A 27,289-nucleotide genomic window follows, 5' to 3' on the forward strand; every position below is an offset into this window, starting at 1 on the left:
ATGGCATAATGGACAAAAATATGTACAAATATATAGTTAAGAATGTTATGCCACTACATGCTAAAGACAAAGTGCCTCGAGGAAGGATGTTTTAGAAGGGCAATGACCCAAAGCACACTTCAACCCTTGTGAAAAACTTTTTTAAAACCAATGAAATTCGATTAATCGAATAGCCTTAGCAAAGTCCTGACCTTAATTCTATTGAATGTCTATGTAAGCTCATTGATCGACAAATTTCAGGTCAAAAACTAACAAGTAAACATGATTTATTGAATACTCTGAAAAAAGAATGGGAAAAATCAAAATTATTGTGATTATGAAGCTTGTGGATTCAATGCTTTGTCACTGTCAAGCAGTAATTAATGCTAAGGGCTTCCCGACAAAGTAGTAAAGCAATACTTTAAAAAAAAGCATTTTCAATTTAAAAAATGTTATAAAAAAAATCTTATTCAAGTTTGTTTTTTTTTGTACTTTTGCACGCGCATATTTTAATTAAATGAACTTTTTAAATTGATTACTGATTGAACTGATTAAATTGCTTACTATTGAACTGATTAAATTGCTTAGATTTAGTAAAAATTCATTTGTTTTTAGATTTGTAATCAATTTTTTGACATTTCAGTGAAAATTTGAAAGAAGTTGGACTTTTCATTCAAAAGTTATCTCAACTTATGCTCTTGTCCGGTTACTTTAGCACGCTACTGTATGTCTTGTCATGTCTTTTTTTTTTTCATTTTTAAATATAACTAAACAAAAATTTTTTTATTAATACATATAAAGAGTTAAATTTGTAACTTAATAGGTGTGATTGCAAGTTTATTAAATTATTCCTTCATATCTTTATAGTTAAGAAAACTTTTTTCCAGATTTTAGTTATCACGTGTTAAACAAGTTCATAAAACCTATATTAACTCTATATTAAAAAATACTAACTCTATATTAAAATAATTTATAAATTTTTTATAAAGAAAAAAAATTTTCTTTTTAATATTTTAAGATTTCAACATCTGAAAAAAAAGAAAACAAGAAAAATTGATTACATCTGTACAAATATTACAACTCTGTACAGCTTGTAAAGAATAAATCATAAAAGATAGAAATTCATTATTAACAAATTATTTGATGTGGTGGGTTGTAATTATATGATATCTCATTGTTTTAAGCAATAGTATCTTTTTGACAGTAAAGGTTTTTATGCAGCCCTATTTGCTTGAAAGTAAAGATAATGCTTACTTTAGCTGTATATCTGAGAGAAAATTTAATAAACTTGAAAGTTATGAATGAATATACTAAATAAACAAAAATAATGCTGGCAATCAAATTTTAAAGTATAACATAACTATTATTTCGATAATCTTATTCAAAATTAAGATTTTTTTTTTTAAAGTTAAGCAAAATACTGTTTTTTAGCCATTTTTAGCAATTTTTTTAACATATTCTTAAAAAGTATTTGTTCAAAGTAAACATAAAAAAAAAGAGCTCTGATGAAAATGACGCAATTTCCTGAAAAACCTAGTCCAAAAATTGTAAAAAAAAAGTTTATAATTTCTTACAAGATATCTTTAATAATGCATTGGCTACTATAAAATATTATGTTGGTCTGAAGGTAACGGCAGCCATACCTAATACAGCATGGTAGATAAAGGAGATATATCCAAAAATAACAATAGATTATTAATTGATTGAAAACAGTTTGAAAAGGGAAGAAATTGCAAATAATAAGTATGTGGAAATATTGAAAATAAATTTTTTCAATATGTGGAAATATTTAAAGTAGCTTTTTGAATGTAGACTGACTCAAATTTTTTCAATATATATGATGATATGATCTTTTAAATGAAAGGACTTAGCATAAAGTGACACAACCATTCAGATTAAAAATTGGTAAATTTCTAATTGCTTGCATATTACACAAAGGGGTAGCAATGGGAGAAAAATCTGGATTCATTTCAAAATATAACTTAAACAAAGAAGTGCACCTAGCCTGCATCAATAATAATGACAACAACATTGTTTTAGGTGCTAAAGAAAGTGACAAAACTAAATCAAAATCATACAACTAGTTATCATTAAAACAATCAAAATGAAATCAAAATAAACTTTATAGATTCAAATGAACTATATAAATCAATCAAAAATTTGCACAGATCTAGCATAACACACACAGAAATGGTCTTCTCATGACAAAGCTACAATATGCATGAGAAGAATTTGGAATTAAGCCCAGAACTTTACGTTCCTTGCACAACATAATAGAATTCTGAGTACACATGTGTCGATTCTGAGAACATGTGTGTTGATTCTGAGTACACGTGTGTCGATTCTGAGTACATGTGTGTTAGGTCAGTTCTTCAAGCTAAAGATCCAATAATATTACAAAAATAAATGGCAAAAATAAATTATATCATTCAGATGATTAATGGAAGACATTAATCATCTGAACAATACAATACTCAACTTAATTCCAACAAAATACTTAAATTGAATAAGATGTTCACTAGAAGGTTTGTTGTGCTAAAGTGCTCAAACTACAAAATAGTGGGCCAGCCTTATGCAAACAGCAAAATTACAACATTAAAACATTTGTTTTTATAAAGAAAACACAAAAATAAAAATTGAACATTAGTTGTGTTTTTGAAATATATCAAAGATGTATTTAAATAAATGATCTGTTAAAATTTTTGAACATACTACACAATTGTCTTCAAATTGCTTGTGTTCTTCACAAAGTTCTTTTGCATATTCTGTATTATCTCCAATTTCTGTATAGTTACTCATAAACTCTGTTCTGTTTTCATTTATCCAAGAAAGCATCTAAAATATTCAACAAAAACTTTTTCATAGCTGTTTAAACATAAATTAAAAAAAAAAAATTTATCACACAAATTTTACATTAAAAAAAGCTACAAAATATAGGAAAGTAAAAAATTTAAAAAGTATATTCAAAAATAAATAAAAAAAACCTTTTCAGCATCTTGTTTAAAAAGGTTGAATTGAAACCTTTGTTCGAGTTGAGTTCTGCGATTGATCCAAAGATCTTTAAGCAAAACTATTTTATCTTTTAGTTCTCCTAACACTGTATGCACCTAAAAAAGGAATATTTCACTTAGAAATTTAAAAAGAAAACTTTATAAAACTAATGCAGTATATAATCAGTAACCTTAATTACAGCATCTCTGTACTCATCTTTCATCTCGCTTTCATTTTGACATTTGCATGAATTCTTTATAACTTGAATAACATTGTTTCCTTCTTCAGCTAGTAAGCCAACAGGAGCTTTTTCAATCCATTTTCGCACATATTGATGATGTTGTATCTGATCACGAACACCGTCTACTGTTAAGGCATAGTCATCCTGGAGAAGACTGCGCTTTATATCATCAAGTTTCGATGAAAGTGCATATGTTTCAAAAAGAAATTTTTCAAAAGCCTGAATAAAAAAAACCCCTTAAATTATTTTTATTAGGAGAATAATAGCAGTATTAAAAAATGACAATATCATTTTTATTTTCAAATGAAGTATTTTAATATACTACATATAGTATAATACTATACTAAGATATTATAATACTCTACATACAGTATTATATTGTTCTGGGAAATAAAAGCACAAAATAAGATTTAACTAAAAATATGAGAGGAAACTTTAAAAGAATTTAAAACTTCGGTTTAGGAGAAAAACATTTCTTTAAAAAGCTTCAACAAAAACACATACTGTTGTTGTTACTTTTATTAGATATTCAGTCCATTCATATTACATTCATATAACTAATATAATTACATGAATTTAATAACAAATTCAAACAAACAAAGCATAGACATCATTGAAAAATATAAAGTTAATAACAAATCAATTATATGAATCTAATAACACTCTGCATTATTAGATTCATATAATTGATTTGTTATTATCTTTATATTTTTCAATGATGTCCATGCTTTGTTGAACTGAATTTCTAATAAAAGTAACAACAACAGTATGTGTTTTTGCTTAAGCAAATCAAACAAGTCAAATAAGTTTAATGGTTGTGGGAAGTTTATTATATAAATAAATAAAAAGATTTGAGTAGGTAGGAATAACAGTTCTGTAAAAAATAATAAACTTATATGAAAAATACATGAAAAATTATATCATATACATTATATGAAATTATATAAAAAATAAATATTGCTTAAATCTTACAAATTATATTTAAACTAGAAACTAAAACAGCAATATCACAATATACTTCATAATGAATTGATTTCCACAAATTGTTTGATGAGGAAATTATCAAATTATATATGGCCATACCTTACCTCCTCATTGAGGATGTGTCAATTTATTGATGATAAAATAATAGTAATAGTATATTTATGTAATTAAAAAAATAAATATAATTTGAAAAAGTAAGCAATAACTTCTGTAAGTTTATAAATCCAGAGTAGCTAACATTTTGACTTAGGGTAGAGTGGGGCTATTTGAATTTAGGAGCGAATTGGGCAAGTAAAGTATTATAAAAACTATCCATCACATGACAAAGTATTTTATTTTAAATCTTAAATTTTACTTTAACCTAAAATTTTAAGAATTACCAATCTCATAGAAAGCCAATCATTATGCTGATATATATATGTACCACCTAAATCTTCAGTTAACTCTTCAGGTGCAATAAAAGTAAAGACATTCTCTTTAGAAACAACATTTATCTAAATAAAAAAATATTCTTTTTATCATATTTATATTCAAGTGAAAATAATTATTCAAAATTTACATTCTTTTATAGCTTTACAGTTCTTTTGTATACATTTATATATTAAAAAATCAATACTATAAACATTCAGGAAGATAAAAATTAATCTTCAGAAGGATAAAGATAAACCTTCAGGAGGATAACAATAAATCATAAGGGGGATAAAAAGAACCTTCAGGAGAATGTACCCTCATCCTCCTGAAGGTTTATTGATTTTTTTTATAATGTTAATTAACCTCCCCATTGCTGAAAAGGTCACTACAGTCGAGGAAGTTACTATAATTATGGTTACAACCCTATCTCAACTCTATAATGCCAAAACACTAACCTTAACGAACAAGGCCGCTGCGCAGAGAAGCAAGTTAAGCGCAGTATTACCAGGGATGCGGTGGGAATTAAACTCAGAACTTCTTGCTTACGAGGCAAGCGCTCTACCACTACACTACTACCACATATTAAATGATTTATTACTTAACTTTAGGCAAAATTAAAATCTTTTATAACTTATTATTAGTATTTTAAGTACTAGTAACTTTTGCAAAAAAAAAAATTTGAAAAATTAATCACAAAATATTATGTATAAAATATAGTACGGTACAATTAAACAATATATAATTCATCAAAACATTTTTAAATTGTGATATGCAAAACATCTTTAATAATTTGTAATATGCAAATCATGTTTCACATTATCACTTATGTTTATTTTTATTATCTCCAAGGAACAAAGCTTAATGATTTGTTTATTGCCATAATAAATATTTAAAAATTATACCCAGACAAAAACAAAAAAAAAAAATTAAAAAATGTTAAATATATTTTCTCTCCAGCTATTCTGCTTATTCTTTTCTATGCTCAGCTATTTTATATTTATGATTAAGTCATATGCCAATTAACTTTATTTTTTTTAAGTTTTTCTATTCAGCTATTTTATATTTATGATTAAGTCATATGCCAATTAACTTTATTTTTTTTAAGTTTTTCTATTCAGCTATTTTATATTTATGATTAAGTCATATGCCAATTAACTTTATTTTTTTTAAGTTTTTCTATTCAGCTCCATTATATTTATGATTAAGTCATATGCCAATTAACTTTATTTTTTTTAAGTTTTTCTATTCAGCTATTTTATATTTATGATTAAGTCATATGCCAATTAACTTTATTTTTTTTAAGTTTTTCTATTCAGCTAATTTATATTTATGATTAAGTCATGTCAATTAACTTCATTTTTTTTAAGTTTTTCTATTCAGCTATTTTATATTTATGATTAAGTCATATGCCAATTAACTTTATTTTTTTTAAGTTTTTCTATTAAGTTTATTTTTTAGTTTTTTTTATCAACAAGTACTGAATTACAAGATATTTTAAAACTTAGTAAAAATCAACCAAATTTATAAATAAAGTGTTAAAAACATTTAACGATGACAATCCCACATTAAATAGTGTTTAATAAGTTAAACTGTCTATTCTTGATTTGGATCAGCTAATAATAAAAAAAATAGTTCTCAAAATCTAGTTCTAACATAATAGTTCTAACAAACTTTTTGATTAAAAATTTCAAAACAACTGTATGCATTTCTGTTCAAAAATTATATAAATTATATAACAAAAACAATGGTTAGTGATAATCCTTTGATATTTACATAACAGATCTAGTGATATGACAGCAGTGCCTAATATAAGAATAAATCAAAAAATAATATAAATAGGAATAAATTTTATTTATAAATTATAGGAGTAATAAATCACAAGATTAAAGATAAGAAATTAGAGCAATAGCTGATGTTAATTTTGCATGAGTTTAATATAAGTATATAAAAGAGGTCAATAGTATAAGATAGAAAAAAAACATTAAGTAGAAGACAAGTATTTTTTCATTTATATTAAAATTATTACAAAAAACAATCAACCAAACTTTATTTGATTTAAAATTCATTTGCAATTGCAAGCTCCAACATTCACAGAGATCACTTTAAATCATTTAAAGCTACAAAGATTTTTTAAATTATAAAAATTCATGTGATTTGATATATGGAATATTCTTGTTTACATTCTAAAAAGTTGGAGTTAATATTATAAGTGAAGTTTATTTAAAATAAACATTTGAGAATCAGGACTAATTAGTGGACAAAATAAAGCAAATTATTTAAAAATAAAACTTTCAATGTTAATCTAAATAAGACAAACCTCAAATCTGTACTTTGAACTTGCCATGGAACTCGATAATATTTTTTCTCTGTACTTTTCAGGTTTAATTATGTACACAGCAAATATTTTAAACGGAAAACCATCCTAAAATAAAACAATATTATTTTTAAAAGTGTAAATAAGAAAATTAAAAATAGTAAAACTATTGCTATGAATAAATTTATTGCTATAAATTTCTTCAACATTTTATAGTTTTTAAAATAAACTAAACCTGTTAAAGCTGAATTAAATAAAGCATCAATGTGAATATAAAAATGTAAATAATTTTTATTAAATCTTTTTTCTTTTTCAATGAACATTTTTTTGAGATTGATTTTTAGTAAATATTTTTAAAATATGAAAACTATGATAAGCTGAAATGATATGAAAAACATGATCACATTAACAACAATAAGCTTTTATAAATATAAATTATATATATTATGTGTGTGTGTGTGTGTGTGTGTATATATATATATATATATATATATATATATATATATATATATATATATATATATATATATATATATATACACATTTATATACACACACACACACATACACACATAATATATGTGTGTTGTGTGTGTGTATATATATATATATATATATATATATATATATATATATATATATATATATATATATATATATATATATATATATATACAGTACTGTGAATAAGTTTTAGACCACTTGTATAATTAGACATATTTACAATTTTTTTCCTATGTAATTTTTTTAAAGCGTACTTAAGTTTAATAATAATAAAGAAAAGTTGAAAGAATATATTATTTTGAATAAATAAACAAATCTTCTTTTATTCGACGGCACCTACTTAAATTAGGATTAAGAGGATGTGTTGCAATTCGAAAACCATTATTACAGTGTGGCAATAAAGAAAAACAACTTAAATATGCAAAACAACACAAGATTGGGCCCAGGAAATGTTTATTCCGGTTCTGTACACCGATGAGTCCAAATTTAAAATTTTTTGAACGAAAGGACGCGAATATGTTTGAAGAAGAATTGAAGAAGCGTATCAGCCCAAGTGTTTAAACCCTACTATTAAACACAGAAGAGGCTCTTTACAAGTTTGGGGCAGTTTATCTTCATCTGGAGTAGGTGATTTGATCAAAAAAAAGGGGGGGGACTCACCAGGGAACGTTATGTGGATATACTAAGGCACCATGCTGTATCATCCGGAATGAGACTAAAAGGTCATAATTTTATTCTGCAGCATGACAATAACCCAAAATATTGTTTCCGAGTGGCAAAAATTTATTTAAATGAAATGGCAGAGGAAGGAGTACTGGAATTGATGACCTGGCCGCCCCAGAGTCCAACTTTGAATATAATTGAGCATATTTGGGATTACCTGGACAGAAAGAAGGTCGAACATGCTCCCCGAAATGCTGAAGAATGTTTTGAAGTACTTCAAAGAGAATGGCACAACATACCCCAGGATTTTATAATTAATTTGTATGAATCTATTCCCCGGCGAATATTGGCTGGGATTGAGCCAAGAGGAGGACATAGTAAATATTAGGAGCTTTTATGAAGTTTGACATTAAAAAGTTTTTAAATTAAATGTTTTATATTTTGTAAAAATAATACAAAACATTAAATTTAAAAATGTATTCATTTAACAATTGCTCAATTAACACATTCATAATTATTATTCCTAATTTTTTTTGAATTGAATGTTTTATATTATTTTCACAAAATATAAAACATTTAACTCAAGCATTTTAGTGATAATTTAAAGAGACAACAATTTAGTATTACTTAGTATTTTAAAACATATATAGTCAAAGATCAAGGGTGGGACAAGTGTGGTCTACACCACTTCCCTTGACATTTTTGAGTGAAAAAAAGTGTAAGTTTGAAAAAATTTTAGAAAAAATTTATTTGTGTAAGAACAATATAATCATAATAACAATAAAATCTCTCCCCCCCCCCCCCACCCCCGTTCCTATTAGAAATACTAAAAATTTTCTGAAAAAATGGGTTACTTCATAAACAGGATAATTTTTTTTTACATTTCTTTTTACTTCCTACATTTATTATGCACCAAACACAGTTAATAACTTGATTACAATGCATATTTATATAATTAATATATATTTTATATATATACACACATATAGACACACTTTAAGATACGCATAAAAACCCTTATTATTTACCAGGATATCAGTCAGATGCACCATTTAAGTACAAAAATATATATGATTAGATGTCAGCATGTAAAGGCGTTTTGAGAAGAAAAAAGAAAAAGCAGTACTGGAAAGATGATGACATGGAGCATAAGCAAAAAAAGAAAAAAAGTCAAAACATTTTTGAAATAATATTAATTTGAAAAATTGTTAAACCATTGCAAGTGCAGAAATGAACAAATACAGGTTTGCAATTCAATATCATATTTAAATGATGATAAAATCAGTATCATTTTTAAAATTTCTAATTCAAAAAATGAAAAATACTAACTTGATTCATTCTTGTGATAACTTAAAAAACTGATAAAAAGAAAATAAAAGAAATCTTAAAACTGTGTCTTACAGATACAAAATTTAGAAATAAAAAATAATTAAACTCTAGGAATTCTCATTTATACTCGCACCATTTCAGTCTCAAGTATGAGTCATCAAACATTCAAAGCTTGGATTAGGGTTTGAATAACAGACTACACTGTTTTTATCTAAATGAATAATAAACTCTGTTTCAGTCTAAAATTGGTTTGGTAGTGCATTAGAACACCTCTGAATTGAACTATTTTTTGTAAATGTAATAAATATATTTTTATGTACTTTTTTATTTTAATTCTATGTGAGATACATAATTGTTGAGAAAAAATTTGTAGACTGATTAGAAGTATCAACAGCTCTATGAGAGATAAAGCTTTATATTAAAGCTCAGCTTCGAACTAATATATTCAGAAAATAAACTTATACCTAATAAACTTAGAAGATTCCACTTAGCATTCATTGGTGAAAATAGGAAGCTAAATCAAATACTATTATGTTTCTATATTTAGTTTTACCACAAAAAAATGACTTGAATATGCTGCTATCTGGAAACATATCTGAAAATAATGGTGCAAGATCTAATTTTCATAATTTTAAAAAAAATTACAGCTTATAGTTAAATAATAAATTGAATTTATTAACTAATTATTTTGAACTTTTTAAAAACATTTAAATATTCAGTGAGGTAGTTAACATTTCTAATAAACTAAGACTTTTTTAGGAGATCTTAAAGGATTTAACCTAGAAAACTAATGGAGTTTGCAAGTTGTCATGAAAACTAATGGAGTTTTAGAGAGAGTAACAAATCTGGTTAAAATGACAATTCTCATAGATATAAACACCTTCATTATATCAAAAATTTCTTAAAATTCACAAAATACATTTTTTCCAGTCATTGTTGCTTAGCAAAACTTAAATAGAAAAATAAAATAAAATTAATGAATAAAAAAATAATAAAATTAATCTTGAAAAATTAACGAGAATAAATTTCCAATTCATATTTATTACATAATAAAATTATACAATATAAATTCCATTCAACATACATAAAGATTTAAAAACTATAAATATAAACAATTTTGTATTTTTTTATAATAAAAAGACTTGATTATTCAAAAAGTTCACCTCAGAAAGGCTTAAAAAACTTAGCCTAAGCACTTAGCAAAACCTTAGGCTTAAAAAACTTAAAAAAAAATGTTCAACTTTTTATTTTCAAGCCTGAGATTTTTGATTGACTTAAGTAAGTTTATGACATGCATAAGCCATATGATTGATAAGAAGTTTTGCTTAATTGTATAATTTGCAGATAGATTGGTCATAACCTTATTTAATTTAAAAAAATAAATTGAAGTAGCAACAAATAACTTGTGAATTTTAAACTTTCATAAAATAATTACGACAATTAAATTTCAATTTTTTATTAATTTTAACTAAAGCACATTGCTCCTTAACAGTAGAATGACAAGATGCCACAATTTAGTATTGTTTTTTAACCATTGATATTCATAAAAACAAATAATCATATGTTTATGAATGGTTGAAATCTTTGCAAATTATCTTGGTATTTTGTTAACTTTTTCTTGAAATATAAAAATAATTTTCTTAAATTTTTCAAACATAAAAAGTACCTGTAATAATTTAGTTATTGGTTTAACGTTTCCAAACGGTTGTGTAGGTTTAAGACACACTAAAAAACTAAATCCCTTTTGCTTTTCTTCAGAGCTATAATTTAAAAAAATAAAAAAAATGAGTTTCAAAATATAAGCCATAAGATAAATCTTGTATAAATTAGGAAATTTGACCAGGGCCAGGTTTGGAAAAAATATAGCTGGGACCGGATTTGTGACCAGGGCTGCATAAAAATTTATACATCCTAAAGTATATTTTTTTAATTCAAAATTCATGTTATATTTTGTATATATATGCATATATAAACATCATTATGATCAACATGATTACCAAAATCATCATCATCATCATCATCATCATCATCATCATCATCATCATCATCATCATCATCATCATCATCATCATCATCATCATCATCATCATCATCATCATCATCGTCATCATCATTATCAGACTTAAGTCTTCCTTATTTATGTTTTTCTTTAATATAAACAATCTAGAGCATTTTCTTTGCTTAACTTTTACCTTTTAGTTTATTAACTAAAAAAAAAGTGAAAAAATTTTTATTAATTATTTTTAAATATTTTTTTAATAATTATCAATATAATTATGATTTTGAAATATTTATATAATTTCACTTCATTAGAGACCCAACATGACACACTTAATTTTTAAAACCAGTGCTTTTTTATCGTATAGAACACATTAAAGAGTGCTTATATTTTCCGAAAATCTTGTTTATATATTTATACATTATATCAGTATATATATATATATATATATATATATATATATATATATATATATATATATATATATATATATATATATATATATATATACATATATATATATAACAAGCCTTCCTAGCAAGCGTTGCACGCCTTGTTTGTCCACGCTTAAAGAAATTTTTTTAGACAACATGACCACATTTTTATATATAAAACTATATATAAACTTTTCTGCAAAATAAAGCTATATAAGAAACTAGAGAAAATAAAACAGCAATACTCAAAAAAAAGAACCAAATAAACTATACGATATATTTATTCTTTTTAAATACTATACGATATAGAAAATCTAAATAAAATAAGCTAAAAAAATTGAATATTAAAAAAAGAAAATTGTTGTCAAAAATATAATATACCTTAATATTATACTGTTTTTGTTTTATTATTTTTAGGGCATTTGTTATTGTCCACTACCATTGAGGAAAAAAGTAGATAAAAATATAACAAAAATAGAAATATTTTTTGATATACAATTTTTTCGCAACTTTTTTCAGTCAGTTTTAAGGAAATACTTTATAATTTGCACTAGAAACATGGAAAAATTTTAAATTTTTTTTTCAAATGTTTTTGCTAAACTTTACTGATTTTATCAATGCACAAGAAAGCAAGAAAACTAATTGCTATTTATTTGTAAAAAAAATTAAGTATTTTTTAAACAAGTTTTTAATGTAAAAAAAAAAGTCATTAAAACTAAATATTTAAACATAAAATATTTGGTTGTTTTCAATACCCCCATTGACATAGTCTGCACTCGTAGGATTATCCAAATTGCGCATTTAAACCTGATAGTTTATTTTCTGATGAACTATTGTTATTGACAATGCCCCAAAAGCTTGTGGGCTTTATTTACTGAACTTTTTTAACGAAATGCTTAGGAGCCTATTTAAAATTTTTTTTAAGTTTTAAAATACATTTTTTTAAACATAGCAATTTTTATGCTCAATATCTCAAGTAATTCGTATTAACATAGAAAATTAGGTAATATAAAAGAAACAATTTCAGACATGCATCAAATGTGGTAAATACATTTGTTAAAGAAACCTTGTTATTCTTTTATTTAATATATTCTGTCATTACAAAATTTATTAACCAAATAAAATATTTTACAAATAAATAACAATTTTTTTTTCCTATTATATAAATATTGAGAAAAAAACGCCACATTTAGCAAAAAAGACATACAAAACAAATCAACATAAGAAAAAAAATTAACAAAATTTCTCATAGTTCTAGCGTACTTAGCAAAGTAGTTTCTTAATTATATGGACTGACAAAAATTGTGAATAAATTGCATATCAAAACTTTCAATTGTTGTTAAAATTGTTATAAAAAATAATGTTTTTTTAACAATGACTCTAAAAAAAGAATACAAAAGTAATAGAAAAATTTTATAAAAAATTTTTTTTTAATATATTTACTTTTTTTTAACTATCAAATTTTCTAGTTTATTTAATTAAACTTGATATTTCGTTAGAAGATAAGTTTAGCTTTTTGCCACGAATTATTGAAATGCTTTATAAGTTAAATGATGCGAACTGCCATGGTCAGTTTGTCTAAAAAATTACTTTAAACGTGGATGAATAAGGCATGGTTTGCAAAAAGTCTCATTTTTAGCTGGGGCCCTAGTCACTTACTACTGTGTGTGTGTGTGTGTGTGTGTGTGTGTGTGTGTGTGTGTGTGTGTGTATATATATATATATATATATATATATATATATATATACGTATATATATATATATATATATACGTATATATATATATATATATATATATATATACGTATATATATATATATATATATACGTATATATATATATATATATATATATATACGTATATATATATATATATATATACGTATATATATATATATATATATATATATATATATATTTATATATATATATATATATTTATATATATATATATATATATTTATATATCAGTGGCGTACACTGGATTTTTAGATGTTTGAGTTTTGACACTTACAGGCATTATTGAAACTCAAAACTTTTGTATGTTTATGTATATATCAAAAAAAAATGTTTTGCAAAGAATTGGGGGATTGGAGATTAGAAAAAAAAAACCTAATTTTTGGGCCCACCCAGCCCTTAACGTGGGAGCAACGAGTTTATAAAATATTTTCTTTACTATTTTTATCTAAATTTATATTATTCAACAAATTTCAAATTTCATGCAATAATCTCTTATTTTTTAAAAACTATGACCATATAAAGTTTTAACCCCCTCAATTTGAGGGGGCTGTAAACATTGCAGGGTCATAAAAACTGAACACTAAGAGATTATTACATAAAACTTGAAATTTGTTGATGAATATGAATTTAGATACTAGTTTACTAATAATCACAAAAAAATTTTTTTTTTCTTTACAATTTTAATATATAACTCTATAAAAAGAATAACCTTCTAGTTGAAGCAAGATACAAAATAACTTTCTTAACATCTTCTATTTTAGCTTCTTCCTGACAAGCATTTTTTAATATGGTCAGAAATAGAAAACCTTTTCTATCATAACCGCCTAAAAAAGGAGAACCATCAAAAAATTGTAATGCAATTTAAAAAATATAAATCAAATATCTATTAATGCAATTAAAATTTAGAAACCCTTTTAAAATTAAAAAATATTTAAAAAAACTATCAAGAAATAAATCTCATCAGAATGTAAATATGTTTATTTTAAATTTACTTGTACTTTTAAATTAACAAGTAAAATCTGATATAAACCTAATTTTAACCATTGTTATACCAAAAAAATGATATACACTCTAAAAAAAAAGGAAGAAATTACTACCTTAGGGTAGGATATGTGATATACACTTAGTAAGGTACAACTTTCTACCTTTAAATGTAAAACTATATAAAAAATAATGATTTGTCATACAATTTTCTAACTTAAAGGTATAATTTTCTATCTTATATGGTAGAAAATTATAACTTATTAAGGGTATATCACATATCCTACTTTAAGGTAGAAATATCTACCTTTTTTTTTAGAGTGTACGTTCAAATAAAAAAATTCAAAAAACGTCTAGTACCAGTAATTTGAGCTAGGTTACCAAGTAAATCTTGAACATCATTTGCACGATAAACCAATGGATGCTCACCTTAACAAAAAATACTTTTATCACTAAAACATACAATATTGTAATGCTACAGTATTATATATTTAACTGTAAGTATAATTTCAAAGCAAACAAAAAAAGTATATATATATATATATATATATATATATATATATACATATATGTTTTTGAAAGAGCATATATGCTTATACATTTTAAAGAACAGAGCAATAATATATATATATATATATATATATATATATATATATATATATATATATATATATATATATATATATATATACACATACATACATGCATTCATACATACATTCATACATACATACATACATACATACATACATACATACATACATACATACATACATACATACATACATACATACATACATACATACATACATACATACATACATATATATATATATATATATATATATATATCACATTATAATGTAGTAAAATTGTAATACTAGTTAACTGGTATTACAACTCTTGATACTTTTGAGTTTTTCAGATTTTGGCTTGTTTAAGGATTTATTTATGGATTCAGGAATAGCTTATATATCCTACTTATTGCAAATGCATGTTAAAGCTTGTGTCATTTATTAATGCATCAAGAAAAAATCATTTTTAATAATAACACAACATTCTCATATAATGAAACTTATTATTGTAAATCATAAAGTATATCAGTGTAAACCACAAAAATTTTCGTTAGATAATACACCACTAAACTATATAATAAATTAAATGATATTAAAAATATTATTTTAATACTTTAATTGATAGATACAAAAAAAGTTTCTTTTTTTTTTTTAATTGTGAAATATTAACATATTAACTTAAATATTAACAAAGACAAGAAGTCCTGATAAAGGAGTCAGAGGGTCAGATATCTTTTATTTTTACTTGGATCCAGTATTTTTACTCAGGAGTTTAATTGTTTAGGAGCTTCCAAACTTGATAAGACAAATAAACAGATCTTTGAAAGTTCTTTTAAAAATATGGAGTATTTGACTCTTTTTAAACTTTTGATTGTAATTTTTTTTTTAGGACTTGTTTTTGTCATTAAACATATTACCAATATTTATTACCAACATTTATTTTATATCCAATAGCATAAAAGACTTTATATAGACTTTTATAGTCATTAAAAATCAGGACCAATGTTTCTGACAATTTCCAAGAAAAGCCTTTTAAGGCATTATTATACACACTATAGAACAAATATGAAAAATTTGGAAATTCTTTAATTTTTTCTAAGCAGAATTTTAGCTATTTACACAACAATTGAGAAGATTTTAAATTTAAAAACCAATTCATATGCCATACCATTTTAGAATAAAATTTGATTTCCATCCATAATTTTGATTTAATTTTAAAAAAATAATAACTCCTTTCACATGGACTGTCAATTCATCTACTAATAAAAATATCAAATAATCTGTTAATTTTTTAATATTTTTTTAAAACATCCTTACCAGCATCAACATATAAAAGTTAAAAAAGTTCCATGCTTTGAAATAATCTTGAACACCATAATTTAAGTTTGAAAGTTTGTATTATGTAAACAAAAATTAATTGTTAGATAAAAGATTAAGCCCGTACATGCAAACAAAAAAAACTATAATGAAAAATCTACTCTAGTGTTGTAAGCTTTTAAACAAGTTTCTGGGCAAAACACTGGTTCAGGTGGACAAAATTGACTAACAACTCTTTAAACTGCTGCATCTGATGTATTTACTTTAAGTGATATAAATTGTCTGCAGGTAAGACTAGACACTGTTTCGTCAAGTATTAGGTTGGGTGCTGTAGCTGGATTGAATATTACTAAAGTTGAAGTTATATGTTTTACATAATGTGCAGAAACTATGTAACTGTTGGTCAACCTCTTATTTGTGACTATTATATAAGAGTACTACTGATAGTTTGTATATTGTAGAATTACTATTTGTATTGGTTTTATCAGTGTCAATCATTTTAACTAAATAGCAAGTTGAAAATATATACACAACTCTCTGTTTATTTTTGAACTTAATTTTGACTGCACAATAATTACAAGCAATAATACATGAACCATTATAGAATTTATTAAAAAGAAGCTGGATTCTATTACTCCACATTATGTGGAGCAATAGAAACCAGCTTCTTTTTCAAATGTAAACACAGCAATTTCTTTACTCTCGAGTCTTTAAAAAAGAGGGGGGGGGGGGGACATCAATTAATTTTTGGAATATTTTTCCACCCACCCCCAAGCTTATTGAGACCCCCCCTCCTTTATCAATTTTTACCTGTTATCAACAACAACAACAAAAAATCAATGAAAATTGGAAAATGTTTCATTGATTTTTTGTTTTTTTGAACTTTCAAGTTAAAAAATAATAATTTTTTAACTTGAAAGTTAAAAAATTATTATTTCAGTTACTAATAAAAACAAAAACTATCAGTGTAAACAGGCTTTAAAAATCGCCAACCAAGTAAACCTTGATTTGTCGAAAACGAGCTTTTGGTTTATTTCTTACTGAAGTATAAAACTTATATCAGCGTATATCCTATTTAATTATTATAAAACAGCTGTTAGAAAATGGGCATTTGACTGCAAGCCATGCTAGAATTAAATAGTTTTATGTGTGTTTTGTAAAAAATATTAGTTTGGATTTATGAACTGAAATTTTTTATAAAATATACTTAGATTGTAACATAAAAAGTTTCACCACCCCCACCCGACCCCCCACCTCCATTTATTAGATATAATGCAATGTAATGGTTTTCATCATTTACTCACTTAAAAATTATTTGTAAAAAGACATTCAAAAATCATGACAGATGTCATAATTTTTGGGAATATTGAAGTGGTAAAACAACCTTTTCATTTGTAAAACAATAATATATATATAGTTCAACTAAATCTAGAGAAGATTTTCATGCACTATCCTTACTCTGAGTGCCTCTACTTCAAATAATAGTAAATGTGAAACAAAATTATCCAATTTAACATGTTTTGAAGTTGATTGCAACTTCTCTGTTGACCTGATTGACCATTACATTCAATGTGGCTTTCTTTTACCACCTCTAGTATAAATACTTTTTCTTTTTGTCTACTTAGTTTAGTAGATCCAAAAGTTTAACTTTTACCATTAGTTTTGTAAGATACCACTGCAAATGTGTACCTCTCTCTGCTATATTATGCCCTCAGGTGGAATCAATCAATTGATCAGAGGTCTCGTAGTTTGTTTCCTCACTACTACGTTCTTCTTCCTTACTTTTGCCTTTATCGATATCCATTGTAAAAGCCAGAGATACTTAAAGAAATAAAAGTCTGGTGAAATAAAGTGTCTGTTGTAAAAACTATCAGATGTAGCTAATTAAGAATATGCAACAATTTGTATATCTTTCTCTTCATATTCCAAGTCTGTATTAAGTTCACTTTTATCAACTGATAACTCACCAAGGTCCATATAACCATTGCTATCACTAATTACTTTTTTTTTTTTTTAGAATCAATTCTTTTGTAAAAAGCTATTTTTGAAAACGCTATATCTTTTATAGAAAAATCATTTCTAAATAGAAAAATCATTGATAGTATTCAAATTTTATCAGAAAATTTCTTGACATTCTAAAGCAATGACTTTGTCAAATTTACAAATTTAAAACACCTTTAGTTTAGAAAGAACTGTTTAAATCCTTAAATTTTGGCTGGGACAAAATTAAAACTTGCTTACTCAACTTGTTTTTCCACAACAACATTGCTTGTCATGGTTCACATTTTGGTCAATAGAATAGAAAAGGTTGTAATAAAGTTAAAAAAAAAGATCTCTCCTCAATTGCACCAGCCTAATTTATAATTACTGATATCAGTAAAAAAAATCTTTGATACTCTATAGAAAAAAAAATTCTTTTTAAAAAAGTACAATTTCATATACAATTTTAAACTTCAGGTTTTATGCATATAATTGATCAATCAATAAACATATTTCTGAAGTATTTGGTTTTACATTTCAAAGTTGTTTACAAATAGTATAAACTATTAAGTAAACACCTAAACAACATCTAAAAGTAAACACCTAATGACAATGATTAAAATAGTAACATTAATAATAATAAAAATAATATTTATATCATTATCAATAATAACAATAAATAATAATAATAGTAATAATAACATGTTATTTTAACAATAGTAATAATAATATAGTAACTTTAATAATTTAAATAAATCGGTATAACTTTCCATACAACAATCGTTTATACACACAAAGTTAGTTACAAACAGTAATAAACTGACGAAACATCAGTAATAAACTGACAAAAAATTATGAAGATTTAGTAAATATATTAATTGTAGTTAAATAAAAAATAGTTAATAAAACTAAAAAAAAAAATCATTACTACAACACCGCATAACAGGATAACTAAAAAATAAATTGTAAATAAAGAATCTTAAGAAATATATGAAAGAAAACTATAGAAATATATGAAAAAATCTTGGTTTGCTGACCTTTTTTCAATGTTTAAATTTTTTTCTTTCTTTTACATTCTTTTTATTCATTTTATTCATTAACTTTTGTTTTTAATGTCTATTTTCAATACTTTTTTAATTATTTTTTCAGATATTTCTTTTTCTTTTCTTCTTTTAAAACATTTATTTATTCTTCTATTTAGCTGATTTTATTTTTTATTTAATTTTTAAATGTTTTCATTATTTTTTAACATCATATTTTTACCATAATTTTAAATTTTTGTTTGTTGCTTAATTAACTTAATTAGCAGAATTTAATATTAAACTATCAAATTGATTAAAATATTCTAACAAGATCTATTTGTTTTTCTCTAGAAAATGGTACTTGATTAAATTCATTTACTTTTAAACAAGTTTTGTGTTAATCCTGAACCCTTATCTTTAATTATAACCATTTAAACATTTAAAAATTGTAAAATTATTTTCCTTTTTAATAATTCTTAGCAATAATACACATAAAAAGTTTTTTGACATACAACAAAATTGGCAAAATTAAAAAAAAAAAAAAATTATATCGAAGTGCTGGTATTAGAAGAGATTCTTGTTTTCTTTATTCAACATTAGGGAATAACAACTTTATGGTCTTTTTGATTTGTTTTGCTTTGCAATGTTAGAACTCCTACTAATGTAGCTTTGATTTTTTAAATGATTTTTACAGTTTGAATTGTATTCAATAGCTGATAATTGCTGGAGAAACAATAAAACATTTTTAAAAAATTTTAAAAGTTTTTTTTTCATTTTATATGTATGTATATATTTAAAAGTTTAAACTAATTTGGATAAAGTTGTCATAAAATTGGTTAGTTTTATTTAACATTATTAAATTTTAAATAAAAATAACAAGAAAAATAAGGTGCAAGTTTTAGTATATATTATGACTAAGGCTTTGAATTTAGATATACAGTACATAAGCTTGTAAGACAAAAATAACAACAATAAAAATTTTCTTCAGTATTCTTTTTTTTTATTTTTCAAAAATTTAAGCAGTCATAATTAATCTAAAATAACTGTTCTAACCTGCTTTTTATGGAAGTGTGTGTGTGTGTGTGTGTGTGTGTGTGTGTGTGTGTGTGTGTGTGTGTGTGTGTGTGTGTGTGTGTGTGTGTGTGTGTGTGTGTGTGTGTGTTTATATATATATATATATATATATATATATATATATATATATATATATATATATATATATATATATATATATATATATATATATATATATCTTTCTGATTCTCTTCCTGATGACTCTTCCTGATGATCCAGCAATGGTGAAACTTCAAGTCGAAGATAAAAGTTAGATAAGTGTTTTTTACTAATTAATTATTGCTCTGTTCTTTAAGAACATTGAGCACTCTATTTGTAAAATACACTAACATAATTTACATATATATATATATATATATATATATATATATATATATATATATATATATATATATATATATATATATATATATATATATATATATATATATATATATATATATATATATATATATATATATATATATATATATATATATTGTATAATTATTTTATTATTTAGTATTTTATTAATAATTTAAAGAGCAAATTTAATGAGCAGTTGTAGATTTTAGATAAGTTTAGAAAAGTATTAGGTTCAGTTAAAAACAATTTTTAGGCCTATATAAGATTTGTTGCAATAATTCAAAAAATATCTCTTGTTAATAAGGATATGTGGTTTAGTGTTCAAAAGTTAAAAATAATATAGAGCTGTCAAACCATACCATGGGAAGTAGATGAAGATCCCGAAACAAACGAGGCATCGCTATCGCTAGATGCCTTCGACCATCTCTCGGAAGAATTACTAGAGGAATTTTTTAACATATTTGTTTTATAAAGTGAAAGCTCATCTTTAAATGTTATAAATCTTTAAAACGTAATTCAAGCAAAAACTTTTAAAATTTTTAACCGCCATTATTGTTCATTAATAAGTTTATATTTTGTTAACTCGAAGTTTTTAGAAGCGTGTATTTGACTTGAAGTATTTGAATGAATTATTAATGATAATAAAAAACGTAATTCTCTATATGAGTTTCCGTAATAAAATGCTCTTAAACGTTTCTTTTAGTCGATGTTTTATTTTTGTTTGTATTTGCTTGCTCAAGCGGGAGCGCGGTAAGAGACAAGCTGCCTCTCTCCACGTCTATTACTAAATTAAGTCAACTACCTATGCGACATTATATTTGGAGAGACCAAAAAAAAAAGTGCTGTTCTAAATTCTAATTTATTGTAGCTAATTTTTACAATTAATAACGATATATATTAATTATGATTCTTTAACTTTTCGAGTAATGAGTTACTTATAGTTTCATCAAAAAAATGACCACTAATCACAACGAACTATCTTGACATTGCGAAGCAGTTAAGCGTTAGATAATGAATATTAATTTCGATTATCATCTGGTACTGATAAGGTACCTTACAGTATTGACGTCGAGATCAAGAAATACTGGTATCAAGATATTGGTTATATCGATATTCTTTCGGTACCAACCGTGTTATTTGATATCGCGGCTTGGTTCTTCTATATATAACTTCTATATAATTTACTTTACAGTATTGTTGAAATTCTCAAAATCCGCGTAGTATCGTAAAATCAATAATCGCGTTGTACCGTAAGATATCATAATTATCATTTAATGTTACCGCAATTTTAGTTTAATTATGTGAAAACGACTCTCTTAATTCATTCCTAAATTGGTGTTGCGGTTTTAGTTTAATTTTTTTTGTGGCATCGTTTGTCTGGACTCTTTTTTATTACTAAATCTTTGGTGGCAACGTAATTGTAATTCTCGTCTGGTATTGTTTTGTTAAGAACATTTATTAAACCTTTAAAAAGCTTACTTGTATTTTGTTCATAATAGATTTATGAATTCACATTTTCATTTTTTTTTATCGACATAAAACCAGGTTATGCAATCATTTGATACCATTTGAAACTTTTTATAATTGGTAATCATGTTGATGCTGATAGTATTGACACTTGTATATACTACACCATCCGAAAACAGACCATTTGTCTTGGTAGCGACTTATACATTACCGATTATCTAAAGCTTAAAAGCAATAGCTTTGGTTGTTTTGTTAGTTTGTGTTAAAGATTCAGATTGCCTACTTATTGCTTTGCAAGCGCTATCATACGTTTGATCTGGTTAATTAACTAGGATAAAGAAAATCTAATTATAATATCTTTGATTGTCTAAACAAAAACAGTTTTTCTCCTGTAAGTCTCAAACTTTACGTCAACGTTTAAATAATTGTTAACTATTTTCCAAACATAGAAAGAATTGTCGGATTTTGTTATTTACCATCTGCCATATCGCGATGACTAAACCTATGGTTTAATTTTTGGTAATTAATTAGGTTATAAGTAGTTGTCATTGTTATCATTTTCATGCAAAATCAATATTTGTCTGCCAAGATAGTTAAGATATACTAAAATACTTAAAAAAAACTTATATTGTATTTATATACGTTAATAGCTGGCCATCCATTCATTCCCCGATGTCACTACAATCTGATATACTTTTATTCCGACTGGTTATATAGGTTTCCTTGCATCTTGGTTTTTCTTGAACAATAAAAACACAAAATAACAGCATTTTGATTAAACGATAAGCAGTTATTTAAGAGACCAAACTTTAACATAAAAAATTCACACAAATCTTTAAAAATGAACCAACATTATATCTAAATTTAAAGTTACTAAATCGCTTAAAATCCCACTATGAAAGAAACTTGATCCTATGCGTTCTTATGTTGAGTTGTATTTTCAGATTCTCATTTTGACCAGTATGGCAGGATATCCGATTTACTCTGAATGGCTGCAGTATTTAGTAACATTCTTTATTCTGCGATTTTCGATTCTGCTAATAATGTAACATAGAAAGATGCACTTACTTCAAAGTTTTATACAAAATTTGTTTTTTATTTATCTAGTGAACATTCTCGTAGAAAACTTAATTGTTACTTCTAAAGTTAAGCTACTTTGATCATAAAATAAAAAAAATACACTAAATTATAATTCCTAAATAAAAGAGGGATTCTGGACACCTTCGCCCTTTTTACCTTGGCTCCTAAATTGAAACATTTATTTGAAAAGATGAGATTAAAAAAGATACTTAATAAAAAATTTTATTAGTTTTTATTTTATTAATTTTATTAAATGTTATTTTATATTAATAAATCAATATTAAAGTTATATATGCATATGCATATATATATACATATATATATATATATATATATATATATATATATATATATATATATATATATATATATATATATATATATATATATATATATGTATATATATATATATATATATATATATATATATATATATATATATATATATATATATATATTTAAACAACTTTAAAAAGTATTCTACACAATAGAGAGCTCAATGTTCTTAAAAGAACAGAGCAATTATATATTAGTAGAAAATCACATTTTTTGTTAAGTGATTTTCTACTAATATATATATATATATATATATATATATATATATATATATATATATATATATATATATATATATATATATATATATATATATATATATATATATATATATATAATATATATATAAATATATATATATATATATATATATATATAATATATATATATATATATATATATATATATATATATATATATATATATAATATATGGGGCGGATCCAGCTTTTTTGAGTGTTTGAGATAGCTAACATTCTGATATGGAGCAAACGCCAAACATTTTTACTTTTATACTTTTATCAAATAAGGATGCTTTGCAAAAAACTGCGACGATTGGAGCCTGGGAACAAAAAAGCCCTAAAATTTTGGCCGCAACTGCACCAAACGTGAGAACAATAAGTTGACATAATATTTTTTATATTATTCTTAACATAAGTTATATTCATCAATAAGTTTTATGTTTTACACAATAATCTTTTAACATTCAAAAGTTATGACCTTATAAAATTTGTAACCCCCTCAAATTGAGGGGGATTAAATTTTATATGGTTTATAATTTTTGAACGGTAAGAGATGATATTATAAAATTTAAACTTTATCGATGAATATAGCTTTAGAATAAATGTGATCAGAAGCGTAATTTTCTATGACCCTTCTGATCGTTAAAAGTTGTGTTATCTCATTCATTAACTATTTCTCACGTCAGCTCACTTTTTCCTTTTTTTGTGCTATTTGTCGGTTTTTTAACAGTTATTGTTCTTCTTTTTATTTTTTTTATTTTTTTTTGTTACTACCTATATTATTACTTTTTGTTATTTGTTTGTTTTTTGCTTTATTTGCAGATGTCACTCCATTGACTAGTTCTTAACTATTCGAGTGACACCGAACCTAATTTTTTAAAGTTATAAATAAATCAATTTTTCAACTTTATGGTTAATATATATATATATATATATATATATATATATATATATATATATATATATATATATATATATATATATATATATATATATATATGTATATATATATATAGGGCTCAATGGGGGTTTTAAAATACTTCGAGTTATCGGAAGTTTATGTATATATATACATAAACTTCCGATAAATTGAAGTATTTTTCACAAGAAATCACTCTATAACCCAATTTTTCATAAGAAATCACTCGATAATTCTAACTTGAGCTATTTTTTCCGTCCCTTGGAGGTTCGAGGTAATGGAAGTTCACAATAATATAAAAACTATATATATATAAAAGTAAAATAGATTTTTGACTAAAGCTTTTACTGTATTAATTATATAATAATAAAAATAACATCTTTTTAAATATAATAAAGATAAAATTACAAATGCAGCTATTAGTATTTAGAAACTTTATAAAAAAACTATTTAGAAATAAAAGCTTGAACGTCTTATTTTAATTGCATTTGCCTTTGATTCTTTATCAACTGGATATACAAAAAGTATTAAAGAGAAGTTTAAAATCTTTTTAATAACCATATAGGAACAGTAATACGTTTTTTTATCTTTAATCAAACTATAGCTTTGACCTAATTGGTCTATTTTACAAATATTTTTTTTAACTTTTATCTTCTGTTTTAGGCAATAAATACAAAGCACACAAGTTTAATTAATTTAATTAAAAGAGTTAAATTTTGCATTATACTTTTATAATTAAATATAATAAAAATAAAAAAATTCTGAATTAAGATATGGAAACCACTAAATAATGGAGGGTAAAATGTTAATTCACCTATATTTAATAAATCTCCTCAATGTTTAATAAATCTCCTCCTTAATATTTGATAAAACTGCTTAATGGAATATTGCGTCATAATTTGGTGTAGTTTTATTTTTCTAGTAGAAAGGGAAGTGTGAATGACATTCTAATAGATATTTGACCCGGAAATTGCTTTTTAGTTCTAAATTTGCTATACTATTTTAGAATTTGCGTGGGTGTTGCTTAACTCGCTTACCTCTAACTGTATTATTCTTTTTTTGTTCTCGATTTAATTCAAGAGCATCAATGTCGCATTCTTTATTTTCTGTTAATTTTTCTTTTTCATTAAATTTGTTGTTATCTATATTTTCATCATCTTCAAAACTTGTACTACTTTTGAGTTTTTTGAGTATAGCTTTTATATTTCGATTTCGCTTTAATGACATTTTGTTCACTCTACAAGAAGAAAACGAACATTATCACCACAATACTATTTTATGTAATATTAAAAACTTATAACAAAAAAGAAAACGTTTATAACGTTTTTAAGTAATTTACCAAAGTAATTTTTCTATCCGTTACCATACATCAGCTTCCTTGAAACTGGAAAGTAATCTAATAGATATGCAAATAGGCCTATTTAATTGTAATTTTACTACATTTAATTGTAAGCCGTTTGATTGTTTACTGAACTTAAGAATTAGATCAATCTATAGATTTAACTATATTTTTCATGTAAATTTGTAATGGTTTTGTAATTTTTTTTTTACTGTCTAAATATTTTCAAAAACTATTTATCTGTTTTTAGAACAATCAAAATGAAATGCTCAAGCTTTAAAACTTGAGCAACAACATTCATGCAAAAACAGTTTTTAATCCATTAAAAAACATTTTAAACATTTTTATGAATAAATTATGCATACTTTTGGATTTTATTTTGATTTTAAGTACAAATAATGCTTATAATAAGAATAAATTAGATATTTTGATAAGAAAGTTTAAGTTGATTGTCTCTACAAAAAGATTTTAAAACGAAATATTCCATATTAGATTTTTTTATTTTATTTTTAAAATTGTACTTTTTTTTTGTTATTTATATGCAGTACCATGAAATTTATAAAACACAGAATGCATATGGTATGCAAAAAGTTTTATATTTTGTATATGTGTGGATAAATAGCTGTCTTCAAAGATCTTTTCTCTTTTAAACCAATCAGTAAATATATTTTGAGAAACAATAATTTTTTAAATAAACCTTTTTATCAAACAAACTTTAATTAATTTTGTAATACCTATCGAGCGCTACACCTTTGGAAAAAAATTGTTTTGCTGAATTTTAATTTTGAAGTACCTATTACCTTTTACCTTTTTAAAAAAAAACTGAAAAACCTCATTTTATTAGATAATATCTTGAGTTATTATTAGTAGTAAAAATTAAAAATATATTTTGGTCTACTTTTTTTTATTGTTTCTATACACGTTTACGTTTATAGAAGTTTATTCCTACTTATTTTATTGTTCTTATATTTTTTAGTTTTTAATTTATATGTTGGTTTACTCTTGTATAAAATTCTGATGAGA

The 27,289-nt window shown here is 24.1% G+C and overlaps 1 protein-coding gene across 4 annotated transcripts in view; it reads right to left on the reverse strand.

Annotated features, from left to right (window-relative positions):
- Positions 1 to 26,575, reverse strand: part of LOC100200164 (triple functional domain protein) — a 59,416-nt gene extending 32,841 nt beyond the window's left edge. For 2 of the 4 annotated variants that reach the window (XM_065800182.1, XM_065800181.1), the window contains exons 1-10: positions 26,267 to 26,575; positions 25,965 to 26,164; positions 14,932 to 15,000; positions 14,300 to 14,414; positions 11,083 to 11,176; positions 6,924 to 7,028; positions 4,576 to 4,689; positions 3,161 to 3,430; positions 2,964 to 3,086; positions 2,692 to 2,814 (exon numbers count right to left, since the gene is read on the reverse strand). In XM_065800182.1, coding sequence (XP_065656254.1) covers positions 2,692 to 2,814; positions 2,964 to 3,086; positions 3,161 to 3,430; positions 4,576 to 4,689; positions 6,924 to 7,028; positions 11,083 to 11,176; positions 14,300 to 14,414; positions 14,932 to 15,000; positions 25,965 to 26,154 — 1,203 coding nt within the window. In that variant the 5' untranslated portion in view covers positions 26,155 to 26,164; positions 26,267 to 26,575. Of the gene's footprint in view, positions 1 to 2,691; positions 2,815 to 2,963; positions 3,087 to 3,160; positions 3,431 to 4,575; positions 4,690 to 6,923; positions 7,029 to 11,082; positions 11,177 to 14,299; positions 14,415 to 14,931; positions 15,001 to 21,243; positions 23,494 to 25,964; positions 26,165 to 26,266 lie in introns of those variants that run through there. The other 2 variants (XM_065800184.1, XM_065800183.1) reach the window with 1 other exon arrangement.
- Between the last annotated feature and the right edge of the window lie 714 nt (positions 26,576 to 27,289).

This window comes from Hydra vulgaris, chromosome 06 (genome assembly GCF_038396675.1).
Source record: "Hydra vulgaris chromosome 06, alternate assembly HydraT2T_AEP".
Lineage (NCBI taxonomy): Eukaryota > Metazoa > Cnidaria > Hydrozoa > Anthoathecata > Hydridae > Hydra > Hydra vulgaris.